The 13,762-nt window shown below is 45.0% G+C and overlaps 1 protein-coding gene across 5 annotated transcripts in view; it reads right to left on the reverse strand.

Annotated features, from left to right (window-relative positions):
* mast1a (microtubule associated serine/threonine kinase 1a) overlaps nucleotides 1-13,762 on the reverse strand; it is a 61,992-nt gene that overhangs the window by 29,370 nt on the left and 18,860 nt on the right. For 3 of the 5 annotated variants that reach the window (XM_053615608.1, XM_053615607.1, XM_053615611.1), the window contains 2 exons: nucleotides 1,385-1,473; nucleotides 1,123-1,198 (listed from right to left, as the gene is read on the reverse strand). In XM_053615608.1, coding sequence (XP_053471583.1) covers nucleotides 1,123-1,198; nucleotides 1,385-1,473 — 165 coding nt within the window. Of the gene's footprint in view, nucleotides 1-1,122; nucleotides 1,199-1,384; nucleotides 1,474-2,610; nucleotides 3,420-3,608; nucleotides 3,755-13,762 lie in introns of those variants that run through there. The other 2 variants (XM_053615610.1, XM_053615609.1) reach the window with 2 other exon arrangements.

Genomic DNA, 13,762 nt, shown 5'->3' on the forward strand with positions numbered 1-13,762 from the left:
GATGAGACGGAACTGCCGCTTAACGTTACACTCGGGTCGCGTCCAAAATCTCCGGAGCGGTGGATTCCAGAGAAAAAGAGAGGAAGATATCAAACAAGAAAATGAATCTGGTCCTACCACATTCATAACATGTTTTTTTTTATTTTTAATAGTCAAGAGTTTGAAAAGAGTTTCACCACCTTCCAAGTTGTTAACGAAAAAAACCCTTCGTTTTCAGACATTTACACGTGGACGGCAGACCAAAACAGAGCAAATAACTACGTATATGTGTGGACAGGGTCGTGGAATGGGAGCTACTGCCATGTGATGAATACCCTGATTAGCCTAATAAAAGGAGGACTGAATCAATGGAAGAACGTGAAACGTCGATACCCGTGTCGGACATCCTGCAAATCTAGCTGTCAAAGCTGTTGATCCCGAGGTTTTCAGGCAACCTAAAGGGTTCAAATGGTTAACGATGGGACTGTTAAACACGGTCGTCATGGTAATACTAAACTATTAATACTCACAAGACAAATGAGTCATCGCTCCAGACATCAGGAGGTGGGCAAGCACATGCAAAATGACTCAGCCTGGTGAATGACTAATGATTAGCATTATCATAATTAATAAAGGACACTGGCACCATTACACTATTGAGACTCCCTTACAGCGCCGTTTCGTTGTCTCGACTCGTACCGTTTACACATACCGTTAGAAAAAAAAACCCAACAATCTATAATCATGTAATATTCATGTATTTGTGCTTATTTGCATTTTGAAACAAATCCGTCACGCTGCATCTTATTCGTCGGATATGAGAATATAAAATAAATAAATAAATAAATAAAACTCCATAGATCAGATGTTAAACTTTTGGACCAAATCTTTAAAAAAAACTGTAAACTCTTAAAAAGTTTTAGCTCTTACCGAACGGCTCTTTCAAGCGAATCAGGCTCGTACGGGTTGAAGGTTAAAACCGCGCATGAGAGTCGATTCGTTTGATTCGCCGCTCGGTGTACGGATTCAGCTCTAAGCGGTGAATCAAATGAATCGATATTTGGTTCGAATCGAATCGCTAAAGCGAGTGATAATGCTCTACAAGAGTTTTATTTGATACATTGTTTTAAACATTTTTTTTACCTTCTAGAAGGGGTGAAAGAGAAGTGGGCGGGGCCGCTGGGTGAAAAGGTACGAGGACTGTCCAGTGGACTACTTCCTGTTTAGAGAGAAAGAGAAAGCAGAAATATACATGATGAACGATTTCAGACTTTTTATTTTTACCCCTTCATCTGACCAAAGTTGGAATACGAGCAGAAAAAGACAGGATCCTTAATATGTGCAGTAGGAGGTAAACAGCGGTTAGATGTCTGTTACACATGGACGAGGAAGGCGTGTTTCTCACCTATGTGTCCAGGTAGAGGCGAGTGGGGTCGTGGCAGGGTCGGGGACGTACTGGTCAGGATCAGACTCTTCCTGTTACTGGTGCGACAGCTGTAACGCATACAAACAAGCTTATTAAAAAAAAACATACGGAAAAGCGAGGTTAGGTCAGGCTAAACCTATAGTTTACGCTGTTGTTACACTTCGCTATTGTCTTTAACAGGGCCGACTACAGCGGTTCCCCTGTGCCAAAACAATCGTGGGTTCATTTCACGTTTTTTAATGGGAGATTAATTAGAATTATATTTACACCACATTTGCAATGCCACTATTCCTTCCATGAATTCAGAGCAATTTGGTCAAAAGACACTTGCAATGACCCCATAAACCCAAAGAGATCACGGTCAACATTGACACCGTAATGAATTTCTGATACGTTACAAGCACATATACAGTGAGGGGGAATAAATATTCAGACACTTTCGCTCTTGTTCTTTAATATACTTCCAGTGCATACTGACACACCACTTCAAATTTACACGCATAACGCCTGTCGCCTTGTGAAAAAAGGACGCATTCCTACAGTACGTCAGGTTCTAAAAGATGTTGCCGTTAGTCGGGAAGATTTCACGCAACAAGCAGCGGTCATGGGGTGCGTCTCAATCAGCGAGGCGGCCATTTTAAGAGCGGTCTCAATGGCGAAATCCTTCCAGTGCGCTGGAACGTTCACGCCCTAAAAAAAATTAAAAATCCCAGGAAGCATCGCTGCTCACTACGTTCCCTTACTGGAAATGACGTCGTGTTTTCCGAAACAAAACGGCGGACAAACCCTCAGCCGACTTCGTCTACAAACGTGAGTAGCTTGTTATCGTTGTCGCGGCTCTCAAAGGATCACCCACGTTAGCGGTTTTTAACTTTATTCGACGTTCTATATGCCGTGTGTTCGAGTCCGACGACTTTTAAGCGTTTAATGATTTTCAAAAATCCTCTAGCTTGAAGTACCGTGACAGAAACGCGTCTGATTAAGCTGACGCAATTTACATGACGTTTAACGTCAGAAAGATCGGTCCTGCCTGCTGTCGATGAACGCCAGTAGTGACGTTGTACGACGCGAATACGTCGTCATGTCGCCGGAACTTGAGTCATCGGCGTCCTGACGTGTAGCGAGTCAAGGTCCTTACCAGAGTCCCGACTCGTGTACACCATACACTGATTCACCACCTAGGGAGCTGTTTGAGACGCACTTACTGCATGGTGAAGGTGAAGGACCTTCCTGAAGTTCTCAGGGACAACGTTATGAAGCAAAAATCAAACTGAAACATCTACAGAGCCACTAGACTTTACACATTCCTGTCTGTACGACTGGAAAGTTCACGGAATCATGAACGCTCTCGGACTGATGAGAAGGAAGGTAAGCCAGAAGCGAGCGGTCACTCGAAAAGAGTCGCAGGACGACCCGAAAGCAGCAGGAACAACCGTTACACCGAGAACAATAAGAAATGAACTACAGCACCACCATCTTTCGTCAGACAAAGCTGACTCTCGTTTCCATGGCTACGGCGGAACACAGATTTCGCTCCGGTTGCCGTAGCAATCCCTACAGCGGTGACGTCTTAACCTTCCTGAATGTACACATACACGTGCAAAAGAAATCCCAGCGTACTAAGATATTCATCAATAGCCTAACTATCGCTGTACAACCGTTGCTATGGTTACACACGTAACCAGAGTGTTATCAAACGCTGTTCTTGTCAACCATTTCCATGCATTGTAACCTACAAATAATAGCTTATCTTAGAAACACCAATCTAGCCTAAACTTTTATTTACCCTTGTTGTCATGGTTACGTTCCCATACTAGGACTAGCCACCTATCAGCCAATCGTAAACAAGTATTTTCCATAGCCAAATCGAAACAACGTGCTTAGCAACAATATACACGTCTTATGCAGCTGCTTGACATTTAAAACAAAAATAATAATAATTAAAAATATCAACACAGTATCCATCGCACACAGGAAGAAGATGCTGCCACGGCAACAAGCTGGCTAAGAAGCACTGCAATCGATTAGCTGGTCTTTCCACAGCCAATCAAACGTCCCCTGAGGGTTGGCAAGTCAATCTAATCTAAACGGCTCAAAGAGATGATGCAATTATTAGAAAGTTCATTTGCACAATTAGCTTGTCTAAGATCTAGCAAACAACACCTGAGTGTGTGTGTGTGACTAACTGGCCATCTCCACTCACTGATCTTTGCCTCTGTGTATGAACCGTCCCATTTGTAGAGTATACATAAAACGCGTTCTTCATAGTCATATGCAGTATGTAAAGACAAGACACTCGGGGTCGTGTTTTCAAAGGAAAATAATCAACGACGGGGTAGATGTGATGAAGTGGACTTACTGCCACCACCCTGAAGTTTCATCCTAACTGAACATCATTAAAGCGCACCTATTATGGTTTTGAAACGTGCCTAATTTTGTTTTAAAGCTCTCCTACGATAGATTTACACGCATCCGAGGTCAAAAAACACTTTAACGTGCTCATCATTTAAACTGCAGCGTTACCGTTTTCCACAGTGTCACAAACGACTCGTTAAATGATCCGTTCTAAATGATTCGTTCTAAACTCCTCCTTTCAGAGAGCATACTCTGCTCTGATTGGTCAGACGTCCCAGTCTGTTGTGATTGATCTACCGCTGAAAAGGAAACGCCCACTACCGTAACGAGTTTCACCTCCGTCCATAGGCGGAAAAATTTCGTTAATTCATTATTCTTATGCTGTAACAGTACAGTACGTGAGAATTATCATTCGGCAGCTTATACGACACGGTCATGTGACCACCTGTGAGTGAGTGTGGAGGCGGGGGCGTGGTCAAGCGCCGGGTTTGTGAATGGAGGGCGGAGTCGGGAAAGGTGAGTGGCAAGGATAAAGAGGGGCAAGACGAGAGCCGTGAGAGAGAGAGCTGAGCAGCACAGAGCCGTGTGTGTGTGTAGTAAAATAAAATCGCTGAAAAGCGAAAGTAATAGAAAATAACGAGCCCCTTTTTGAGTTGTTTCTGCTCCACCCCAGAAAGTGTCACCGTGACATTCACTGTGAATGAAGTCGCTGTTACCTCCGACTGATTCATTTCAGATTTTGAGTCACGGTGACCGGAAAGGTGCTACAAAACTGAACATTTCGAATGTTTACACATGTTTAGCTCCTGCTAATACAGCGCCCTACAATAATATTGGCACCCTTGGTAAATATGAGCAAAGAAGGCTGCGAAAAAATTGTCTTTATTGTTTAAACCTTTGATCTTACTCTGCTCTCATGGATATCAGACAATTGTGAGCAAAACATAGGTGTATAAAAAATAAAAAAAAGAACTTTGTGTAAATATAGGTGTACAACAATTATTGGCACCCCGATGAATTCATATAATAAAAAGATATTGAAGTATATTCCCATTGATATATTTTTTCTTTTTTAGAGCACTGTAGTGAGAAAAATCTTATTATCATAGGTGATAAAATACCTTTGATCTTTTTAAAATATCCCCTTTCATGTAGTGTGTTATATACGTAGCTGTTTGTGAACGTAAAAATGTCTTCAAAGTTTCAAAAATGAAAAGCGCACGACAAACGGAGTTACTGACTCATAAAAGAAGGAACCGATTCTGAACAGCTGAAACGAGTCGTTAATGATTCCACACTTACTTCCTGTACTAACTAATGGTCTTGATTGGCTGCTCGCTGACAGAGGTAGACCAATCACTACAGACTGGGACATCTGACCAATCAGAGCAGAGTATGTTCTCTGAAAGGAGGAGTTTAGAACGAATCCTTTAGAACGGATCATTTAACGAGTCGTTTGTGACACTGGGGGGAAAAATGGTAACGCTGCAGTTTAAATCATGAGCACGTTAAAGTGTTTTTTGACCTCGGATGCACGTAAAATTATTGCTTGAGACCTTTAAAACAAAATTAGGCACGTTTCAAATCCATAACATGTGCGCTTTAATATTGTAATGTTGAATTGAGGGATGCTCTGGGCCCATGTTGGGAAATTTGGCCTGGGTTGTATATTATGAAAGCATCTTTGACATGCTTGGATACCGGTCGGTACCTACCCGCCGATAACCGATTAACCAACCGGATACTGAATGAAAACACAACACTCGAAGTAAAGTACTGCTGAACTTTAGTACAAAAATAAACAGTACTGACTGTACCATGAAAATGTACTGTACTTTTCTAAATGAAATAAATAATAATATACATTAACTACTGATTAATATTAAAGTAAATAAAATATACATCCAAACTGAACTGAAAAGTAACACTCCAAATAACAAATAAAAACAGAGAAGTCCAAAATGAATCAAAAACACTTCAAATAACATGACGAAATTAGTCAGTGATGGTTTCTATTTCACCTCTAGAGGCCGCTCTCGTGCTGTATAACGACAGCGGACCCTTCTCAGCCGCTCCGCAACGGACGCACCTGGGAAAAACTATCCGGGAAAAACTATCGGCGTGGATTTTTACATGATTAACCGCTAGTTCCAGCGATCGATCGGTCGACCCCGTACATGCTGCTTCTGGGTGGGGTTTCGTGCGAGTCCTGTATACAGCCTGCCGTTTTGAATTTAAAAATTGGTGGCTCCGTTATAACGTTGGGGGGGCATTTATTTATTTATGCTGCCGTTGTTTTGGTCCGCTCGTCCTCTTTAAAGAGAAGTATGGACATGGCCTCTTCCTGATAGGCGTGGTCTCTTCCAGGATGACTCCGCCCTCATCCACAGAGCACGGGCGCTCATTGAATGGTTCGATGAGAATGAAAGAGATGCTAATTACACGCTATCATCACGCTCACCACATCTCGACCACACTGAAGACCTGTGGGAGAATATACTTTGGAAGAATGGTGTTCATGGCTCCAGTACAGCTCCAGAGATGTGGAGAATCCATGCCAAGGAGCCATTCTGGTGTCTCTCGGTGGCCTTAACACCTGACTAACACACTTTACTGTCTGCCTGAATAAATTACATCCAGTATGAATAGAGCAAGCCTGTGTCTGTGTTTTCTGGTTTATCTGGTGAAGTCATGATAGAGTAGCTGTAAAGGAAATATATTTCAAATGACACACACACACACACACACACACACACACACACACACACACACACACGCTTCCTGCCTCTGGGCCTGTTCAGTATGTATGAGCTCTTGCTATAAATCAATCTTTTGCTTTTCAGTATCTAACAGTAAAATAACACACACACACACACACACACAGTCAGTATTAAGGTCAGTGTTGCCTTGGGTGTAAAGAGCGCACTCATCTCGGCGTTCTCATTTCAGTGGGTAAGAACTTCTAACACACACACACACACACACACACACACAAAGAGAAAAGAGAGAGAGAATACTGAAAAGATTAAATAGTCAGATATAACTGTAAAAAAAAAAAAAAAAAAAAACGCTACTGCATTGAAATTTAACAAGCTACCAGACCGTGATCTTCTCAGGTGTGCTGCTTCAATTCAGCATCCAAAGAAAGAATGGCTAATACACACATACACACACATACACACATACACACACGAGAGGAGTGAAATATTTAGAGGAAATGCATTAAGATTGGCGAATGAAGCTGACAGGCGGCTGAATATCATTATTCACTAATGTTCCCTCTGCAAGCCCCTTGAGAGAGAGAGAGAGAGAGAGAGAGAGAGAGAGAGAGAGAGAGAGAGAGAGAAGAGGGAGAGGGAAGAGAGAGAAGAGAGAGAAGTAGGGGGAAGAGGTAGGGGGAAGAGGAAGAGAGAGGGAAGAGAGAGAAGAGGGGGAAGAGGTAGGGGGAAGAGGAAGAGAGAGGGAAGAGAGAGAAGAGGGGGAAGAGGTAGGGGGAAGAGGAAGAGAGAGGGAAGAGAGAGAAGAGGGGGAAGAGGTAGGGGGAAGAGGAAGAGAGAGGGAAGAGAGAGAAGGGGCAAGAGGAAGAGAGAGAAGTAGGGGCAAGAGGAAGAGAGAGGGAAGAGAGAGGGAAGAGAGAGGGAAGAGAGAGAAGAGGGGGAAGAGGAAAGAGAGGAAAGAGGAAACATGAGGGAAAGAGAGGAAAGAGAGGCGCACACACATACGGTGTGGGGAACAGCCTTTGCTAAGTTGTAATTAGAAGCACAGAAGTCTTCATGCAAGCAGCACTGACTGAACCTTAAACACTCACTGCATCGAAACATTCCCTACTCCCTATTCCCTATTCCCTACTCCCTATTCCATATTTCCTATTCCCTACTCACTGCTCCCTACAACTGAGCAATTGAGGGTTAAGGGCTGTTCCCAAGGGCCCAACAGTGGTAGCTTGGCAGTGCTGGGACTTGAACTCCTGACCTTCTGATCAGTAACCCAGAGCCTTTAACCACTGACCCACCCCTGTCACCCCTACTCCCTGCTCCCTACTCTGGAAATTTGGGACACTATTTTGTCCACTATATTACACAGGTCTGCTCACCACAGTGCGACAGCAGTCATCTTCGTTGGTTAACCTGCCCTCCACAAAGTCAATAAAGTTACCGAGCGCACTAGAAACTGAACATGTGACTATAGAAATGACTTCATGAAACCATTAATCCACCACTCTCTAATGTTTCTTAATGTGTAAATGAATCAAATGAATCAACACCCAAAATGATTCACTTAAAGTGATTCGCTTGACTTTGAATGAATCAAAGCACTCGAGTGAATCATACTGTAGTGTCCACTGCTAATCCGGCGATGGGCGTGGCGCTCTGCGGGTGGTCATGTGATCTCTTGTTGCTAAGCGACAGGAGGACATGTTTGGTTCTGAGAGAGCGCGAGAGCGACAGAAAAAGAGCTGTGAGATGTGAAGTGAGAGGGGAAAAAAGCCATGCTTAATTTTTCAGCTTGAAGTTAATTGAGACAGGAAGAGAGAGAGAAAGAGAGAGAGAGAAAGAGAGAGAGAAAGAGAGAAAATTGTGAAAACGCAATCGCGCAGTAATAGGAGGCAGGAGCTGGCAGCGCTTTAGAAAGATGCTGAGACACAGGAAGACTGTTAAAGACAGAGATACTTTCAGACAAAAAATCCTGAGTCATCTCATTCCTCTGAACATTTCACACTTCACCTTTTACACACCTTTCCATTCACTCACTGTTACGCCTACAACAACTGAACGACAAAAGCAATCATTATCGAGGCTGTGGCTCTTGCTGTCACTTCATTTAGACTTAAAACACATTTCATAGAAATTCTAACGCTGAGAAACACTACAATGTGCAGTTTCCTTAAAGTACACCTTACACACTTTTTAACTTCTTGTGTGTCAAGTCCTCAAGTCGCTTTCAAATCTGCTTTCAGTTTACATCGAAGGTTCTGGGAGTTAATTCCCTGCTCCTGTAGCTTCAGATTCCTGCAGCTTCAGATTCCTGCTCCTGTAGCTTCAGATTCCTGCTCCTGTAGCTTCAGATTCCTGCTCCTGTAGCTTCAGATTCCTGCTCCTGCAGCTTCAGATTCCTGCTCCTGTAGCTTCAGATTCCTGCTCCTGCAGCTTCAGATTCCTGCAGCTTCAGATTCCTGCTCCTGCAGCTTCAGATTCCTGCTCCTGTAGCTTCAGATTCCTGCTCCTGTAGCTTCAGATTCCTGCTCCTGCAGCTTCAGATTCCTGCAGCTTCAGATTCCTGCTCCTGCAGCTTCAGATTCCTGCTCCTGTAGCTTCAGATTCCTGCTCCTGTAGCTTCAGATTCCTGCTCCTGTAGCTTCAGATTCCTGCTTCTGCAGCTTCAGATTCCTGCAGCTTCAGATTCCTGCTCCTGCAGCTTCAGATTCCTGTAGCTTCAGATTCCTGCAGCTTCAGATTCCTGCTCCTGCAGCTTCAGATTCCTGCTCCTGTAGCTTCAGATTCCTGTAGCTTCAGATTCCTGCAGCTTCAGATTCCTGCTCCTGTAGCTTCAGATTCCTGTAGCTTCAGATTCCTGCAGCTTCAGATTCCTGCTCCTGTAGCTTCAGATTCCTGTAGCTTCAGATTCCTGTAGCTTCAGATTCCTGTAGCTTCAGATTCCTGCAGCTTCAGATTCCTGCAGCTTCAGATTCCTGCTCCTGTAGCTTCAGATTCCTGCAGCTTCAGATTCCTGCTCCTGTAGCTTCAGATTCCTGCAGCTTCAGATTCCTGCTCCTGTAGCTTCAGATTCCTGCAGCTTCAGATTCCTGCAGCTTCAGATTCCTGCAGCTTCAGATTCCTGCTCCTGTAGCTTCAGATTCCTGCAGCTTCAGATTCCTGCAGCTTCAGATTCCTGCAGCTTCAGATTCCTGCAGCTTCAGATTCCTGTAGCTTCAGATTCCTGCAGCTTCAGATTCCTGCAGCTTCAGATTCCTGCTCCTGTAGCTTCAGATTCCTGCAGCTTCAGATTCCTGCAGCTTCAGATTCCTGCAGCTTCAGATTCCTGCAGCTTCAGATTCCTGCTCCTGCAGCTTCAGATTCCTGCAGCTTCAGATTCCTGCTCCTGTAGCCCAGCCCCCTCAAGCTTTCACCATGTTGTGCATCCTGAGATGCTTTTCTTCTGTCGAGCCACACGATACTATAGAGATGCCAGTGATCTTGACCCTTTCTGCTCTCTGGACCTACCTGATCCATCCTGATGACCTACTTCTGGATGGAGCTCTCAAGAACTGGGGGTTACATTCTACCACTGCAGAAGACTCCAAGCAGTGCAGCCTGGAGATTGATGAAGACGGTACTGCTGGAAGAACCACGGAAATGGTTTTGGGGTCTCAATTCCACATGGACGTTCTCGCTGTGGTTGCTGGGACTACGGTTGCTGCCTTTAGTGAACAGTGGACTAGTTCAACAAACAGACTTCATATAAACACCATAATGAACTTTCTTTTACTCTCACACTATCCGGTGTGACCCAGATGAGGACGGGTTCCCTTCTGAGTCCGGTTCCTCTCAAGCTGTCTTCCTCATGTTTCTGTAAAGCTGCTTTGAGACAGTGTCCGTTGTTAAAAGCGCTGTACAAATCAAATCAAACTGAATCGAATGCTTTTCTGCTCACCACAGTTGTCAAGAGTGCTTATTTGAGTTTCTGTCATCGCAAACCATCAACGAAACCTCTCCACCAGCAGAACTGATGCTCACTGGATGTTGTTTGTTTTTCGCACCATTCTGTGCAGATAGTTGCGTGTGAAAACCCCAGATCATCAGCACTTTCTGAAATCCTCAAGGCAGCAACCACGGCACGGTTAAATTCACCGTGATGTCTGATGTCAACATTACCTGTATCTGCTCGATGTTATACATTGTCCTGCAGCCATACTGGATCACTGCGCGAATGAGCAGGGGGACAGCTGTTCCTATTAAAGGGGCCGGTGAGTGAGGAGTAAGCATTCGATCACATGCTCGTGCCATGATAGATCCTGGAGAATATTGCATCGTAGTGGACGAAGCCTAGTTCTGAAGAGTTCTGTATTAGTATCAGTTGATTAAAATGCTGGAAAGAAATATTTTTAAATATCCAACTAATCGATTCATCTGAAGAAGCAGGAAAAAAAGTGAACAATTAATCGATTAGCAAAATAATCATTAGTTGCGGCCCTGCCCACAATCACAAAACCACACAGCGGAAAACCAGCTTACTCACGTCTGCTCCCAAAACAGCCTCGCTTCTTCCTCCTCCAAAATAACCTCTCGCTCCCTCTCCCTCCCCCTCTCTCCCTCTCTCTCTCCCTCCCTCCCTCTCTGTCTCCCCTCCCCCCCCTCTCTCCCCCTCTCTCTCGCTCCCTCCCTCCCTCTCTGTCTCCCCTCCCTCTCTCTCTCTCTCCCTCCCTCCCTCTCTGTCTCCCCTCCCTCTCTCTCTCTCTCTCCCTACCTCCCTCTCTGTCTCCCCTCCCTCTCTCTCTCTCTCCCTCCCTCCCTCTCTGTCTCCCCTCCCTCTCCCCCCCCTCTCTCTCTCCACTCCCGCTCCCCCCCTCCCCCTTCCCCCCCCTCTCTCTCCCTCCCTCCCCCTTCCCCCCTCTCTCTCCCTCCCTCCCCCTTCCCCCCCTCTCTCTCCCTCCCTCCCCCTTCCCCCCTCCCCCCCTCTCTCCCCCTCTCTCTCGCTCCCTCCCTCCCTCTCTGTCTCCCCTCCCTCTCTCTCTCTCTCCCTCCCTCCCTCTCTGTCTCCCCTCCCTCTCTCTCTCTCTCTCCCTACCTCCCTCTCTGTCTCCCCTCCCTCTCTCTCTCTCTCCCTCCCTCCCTCTCTGTCTCCCCTCCCTCTCCCCCCCCTCTCTCTCTCCACTCCCGCTCCCCCCCTCCCCCTTCCCCCCCCTCTCTCTCCCTCCCTCCCCCTTCCCCCCCTCTCTCTCCCTCCCTCCCCCTTCCCCCCCTCTCTCTCCCTCCCTCCCCCTTCCCCCCCTCTCTCTCCCTCTCTCTCTCCCTCCCTCTCTGTCTCCCCCCCTCTCTCCCTCCCCCCTCTCTCCCTCTCTCCCCCTCCCTCCCTCTCTGTCTCCCCTCCCTCTCCCCTCTCTCTCTCACATCCCTGGCGCTCGCTAACGTAACCCTAATCTATGCTGAAAGCGTCAGCAACCTCACATGGCACAGTTTAGCTTGTTTTCTGTAAATCCAAGATCATCCTTAAGTCATCGATCCCTAGTCATCGATGTCGCGACGTTTCTAACCAGCCGACACACACCCGTGCCGTCGTGATCGACTCGGGATCGGTTCAGAAGCGATTAAGCGCAGCTGAAACGTATTTGAGACTCACCCTGTCGTTAAACGTCCCGGTGCGTTATTGTCCGAATTGAAAAATGGACTGGAGTGGAATTGAGAATCGATGAAGATCGTGTTATCAGTCCATAAAGGCCAAACGGACGTTAATCGACGTGTGATCGGTGCAGGATTACCGGAAGGACACTATAATAGTTTAAAACGCTCTTTCCTAGCAGCTGTTATCCTCCGTAATACGCACGATAAGGCCTTCAGGAGAAACGAGCTGACCCAGAATCCCGTCGACAGCTGATGTCACTCTCTGCAACACACCCGCTCTCTTTAACCTGCTCAGGGAATTGGGGGATTACTGGTACTGAAAGGACACAAACCAAAGATTTGTATTAGCAAAATGCCAAACACAAAAGAGAACAGGCTCAACTCAAATACGCTATAAACACTCGAGCTGAAAGTCGTACAACTGACACGACGAAGAGGAAAAAACACACAATGAACACAGTGGGCGTGGCCAAGAGTCACAGGACTTGTTCCTCCAAATACTATACTGCGTCCCAATTCGCCTACTTACACTATGCACTAATAGTATGCACTCTATTTGTGAAGACCAAGTATACACATACGCTTGAGCACGTAGCAAAGTACTGGGACACACTGTAATGCAAGAGAACGTTGTTGCCTAGTTACGTGCACTGTAACGTCACCGTAAACACGCCCCTCGTTGCATTTCAGCTTATATATATATATACACATATAATTTATACTACGTCATTTAATTTACCGTCCCCTTGGTTTATTTTTATTTATACTTAGTGCTTGACATTTAAGTTACATCATGTGCGATGCAAAATCTTTTTGTCTCCCAACTTCCTACCTGAATTATTATTATGAAAAACTTTTAAATTAATAACCGTGGTTTCATCTCATCCTGTCATGTATAACCTCATGTACGAAGAAAAATGAAGCTTTGAAGAAAGACGCAGTGATGCTTGGTGTTTGTACAGTTAGCCTGCACTGCTAATAGATCTGCTAATAGCTAATAGCCAATACGAAGCCTGGGACGTAACACGTAAATCAAACTAACAGCTGTCACACTGAGTAGTCCGTTATTTCATTTGTTATATGTATATACACACAGTGCCGTCCACTAATATTGGGCATTTTCAATGCTTGTGCTATTTCCTTATAGACACCTCCCATTGTGTGAAGCTCAACAACCTTTTGCTGCACATCACAGCTACATTCCTCGCTCTTACCCATTGTTTTAAATGACTAAGGGAATTTGGCCTATGTGTTACCTCATATTTATACCCCTGTGAAACAGGAAGTCACGGTTAAACAACTCCCTGTTCCTAGTCACCCAGGTGTACTAAAAAAAACTTTAAATATCAATGTCAATATACTTCAAATATATTTTTCTCACATGAATTAATCGGGGTGCCAATAATTATTGCACGCCTCTATTTAACAGAGAGATTTTTTTTCGGATAAACCTGTGTTGTGTTTGAAATTGCTTGATATCCATGAGAGCGGAGTATGTTTGTGAATTTTTTGAACAAAAGATCAAAAAGTTCAACAATAAAGACAATTTTTCACAGACTTCTTTGCTCATATTTATCATATAAGGGTGCCAATATTAGTGGAGGGCACTGAGATATATCTAAATAAAATGATGCAGTGGTACCGCTGACAAGTGTATGTAGCT

Source organism: Ictalurus furcatus, chromosome 26 (genome assembly GCF_023375685.1).
Source record: "Ictalurus furcatus strain D&B chromosome 26, Billie_1.0, whole genome shotgun sequence".
NCBI classification, from domain to species: domain Eukaryota; kingdom Metazoa; phylum Chordata; class Actinopteri; order Siluriformes; family Ictaluridae; genus Ictalurus; species Ictalurus furcatus.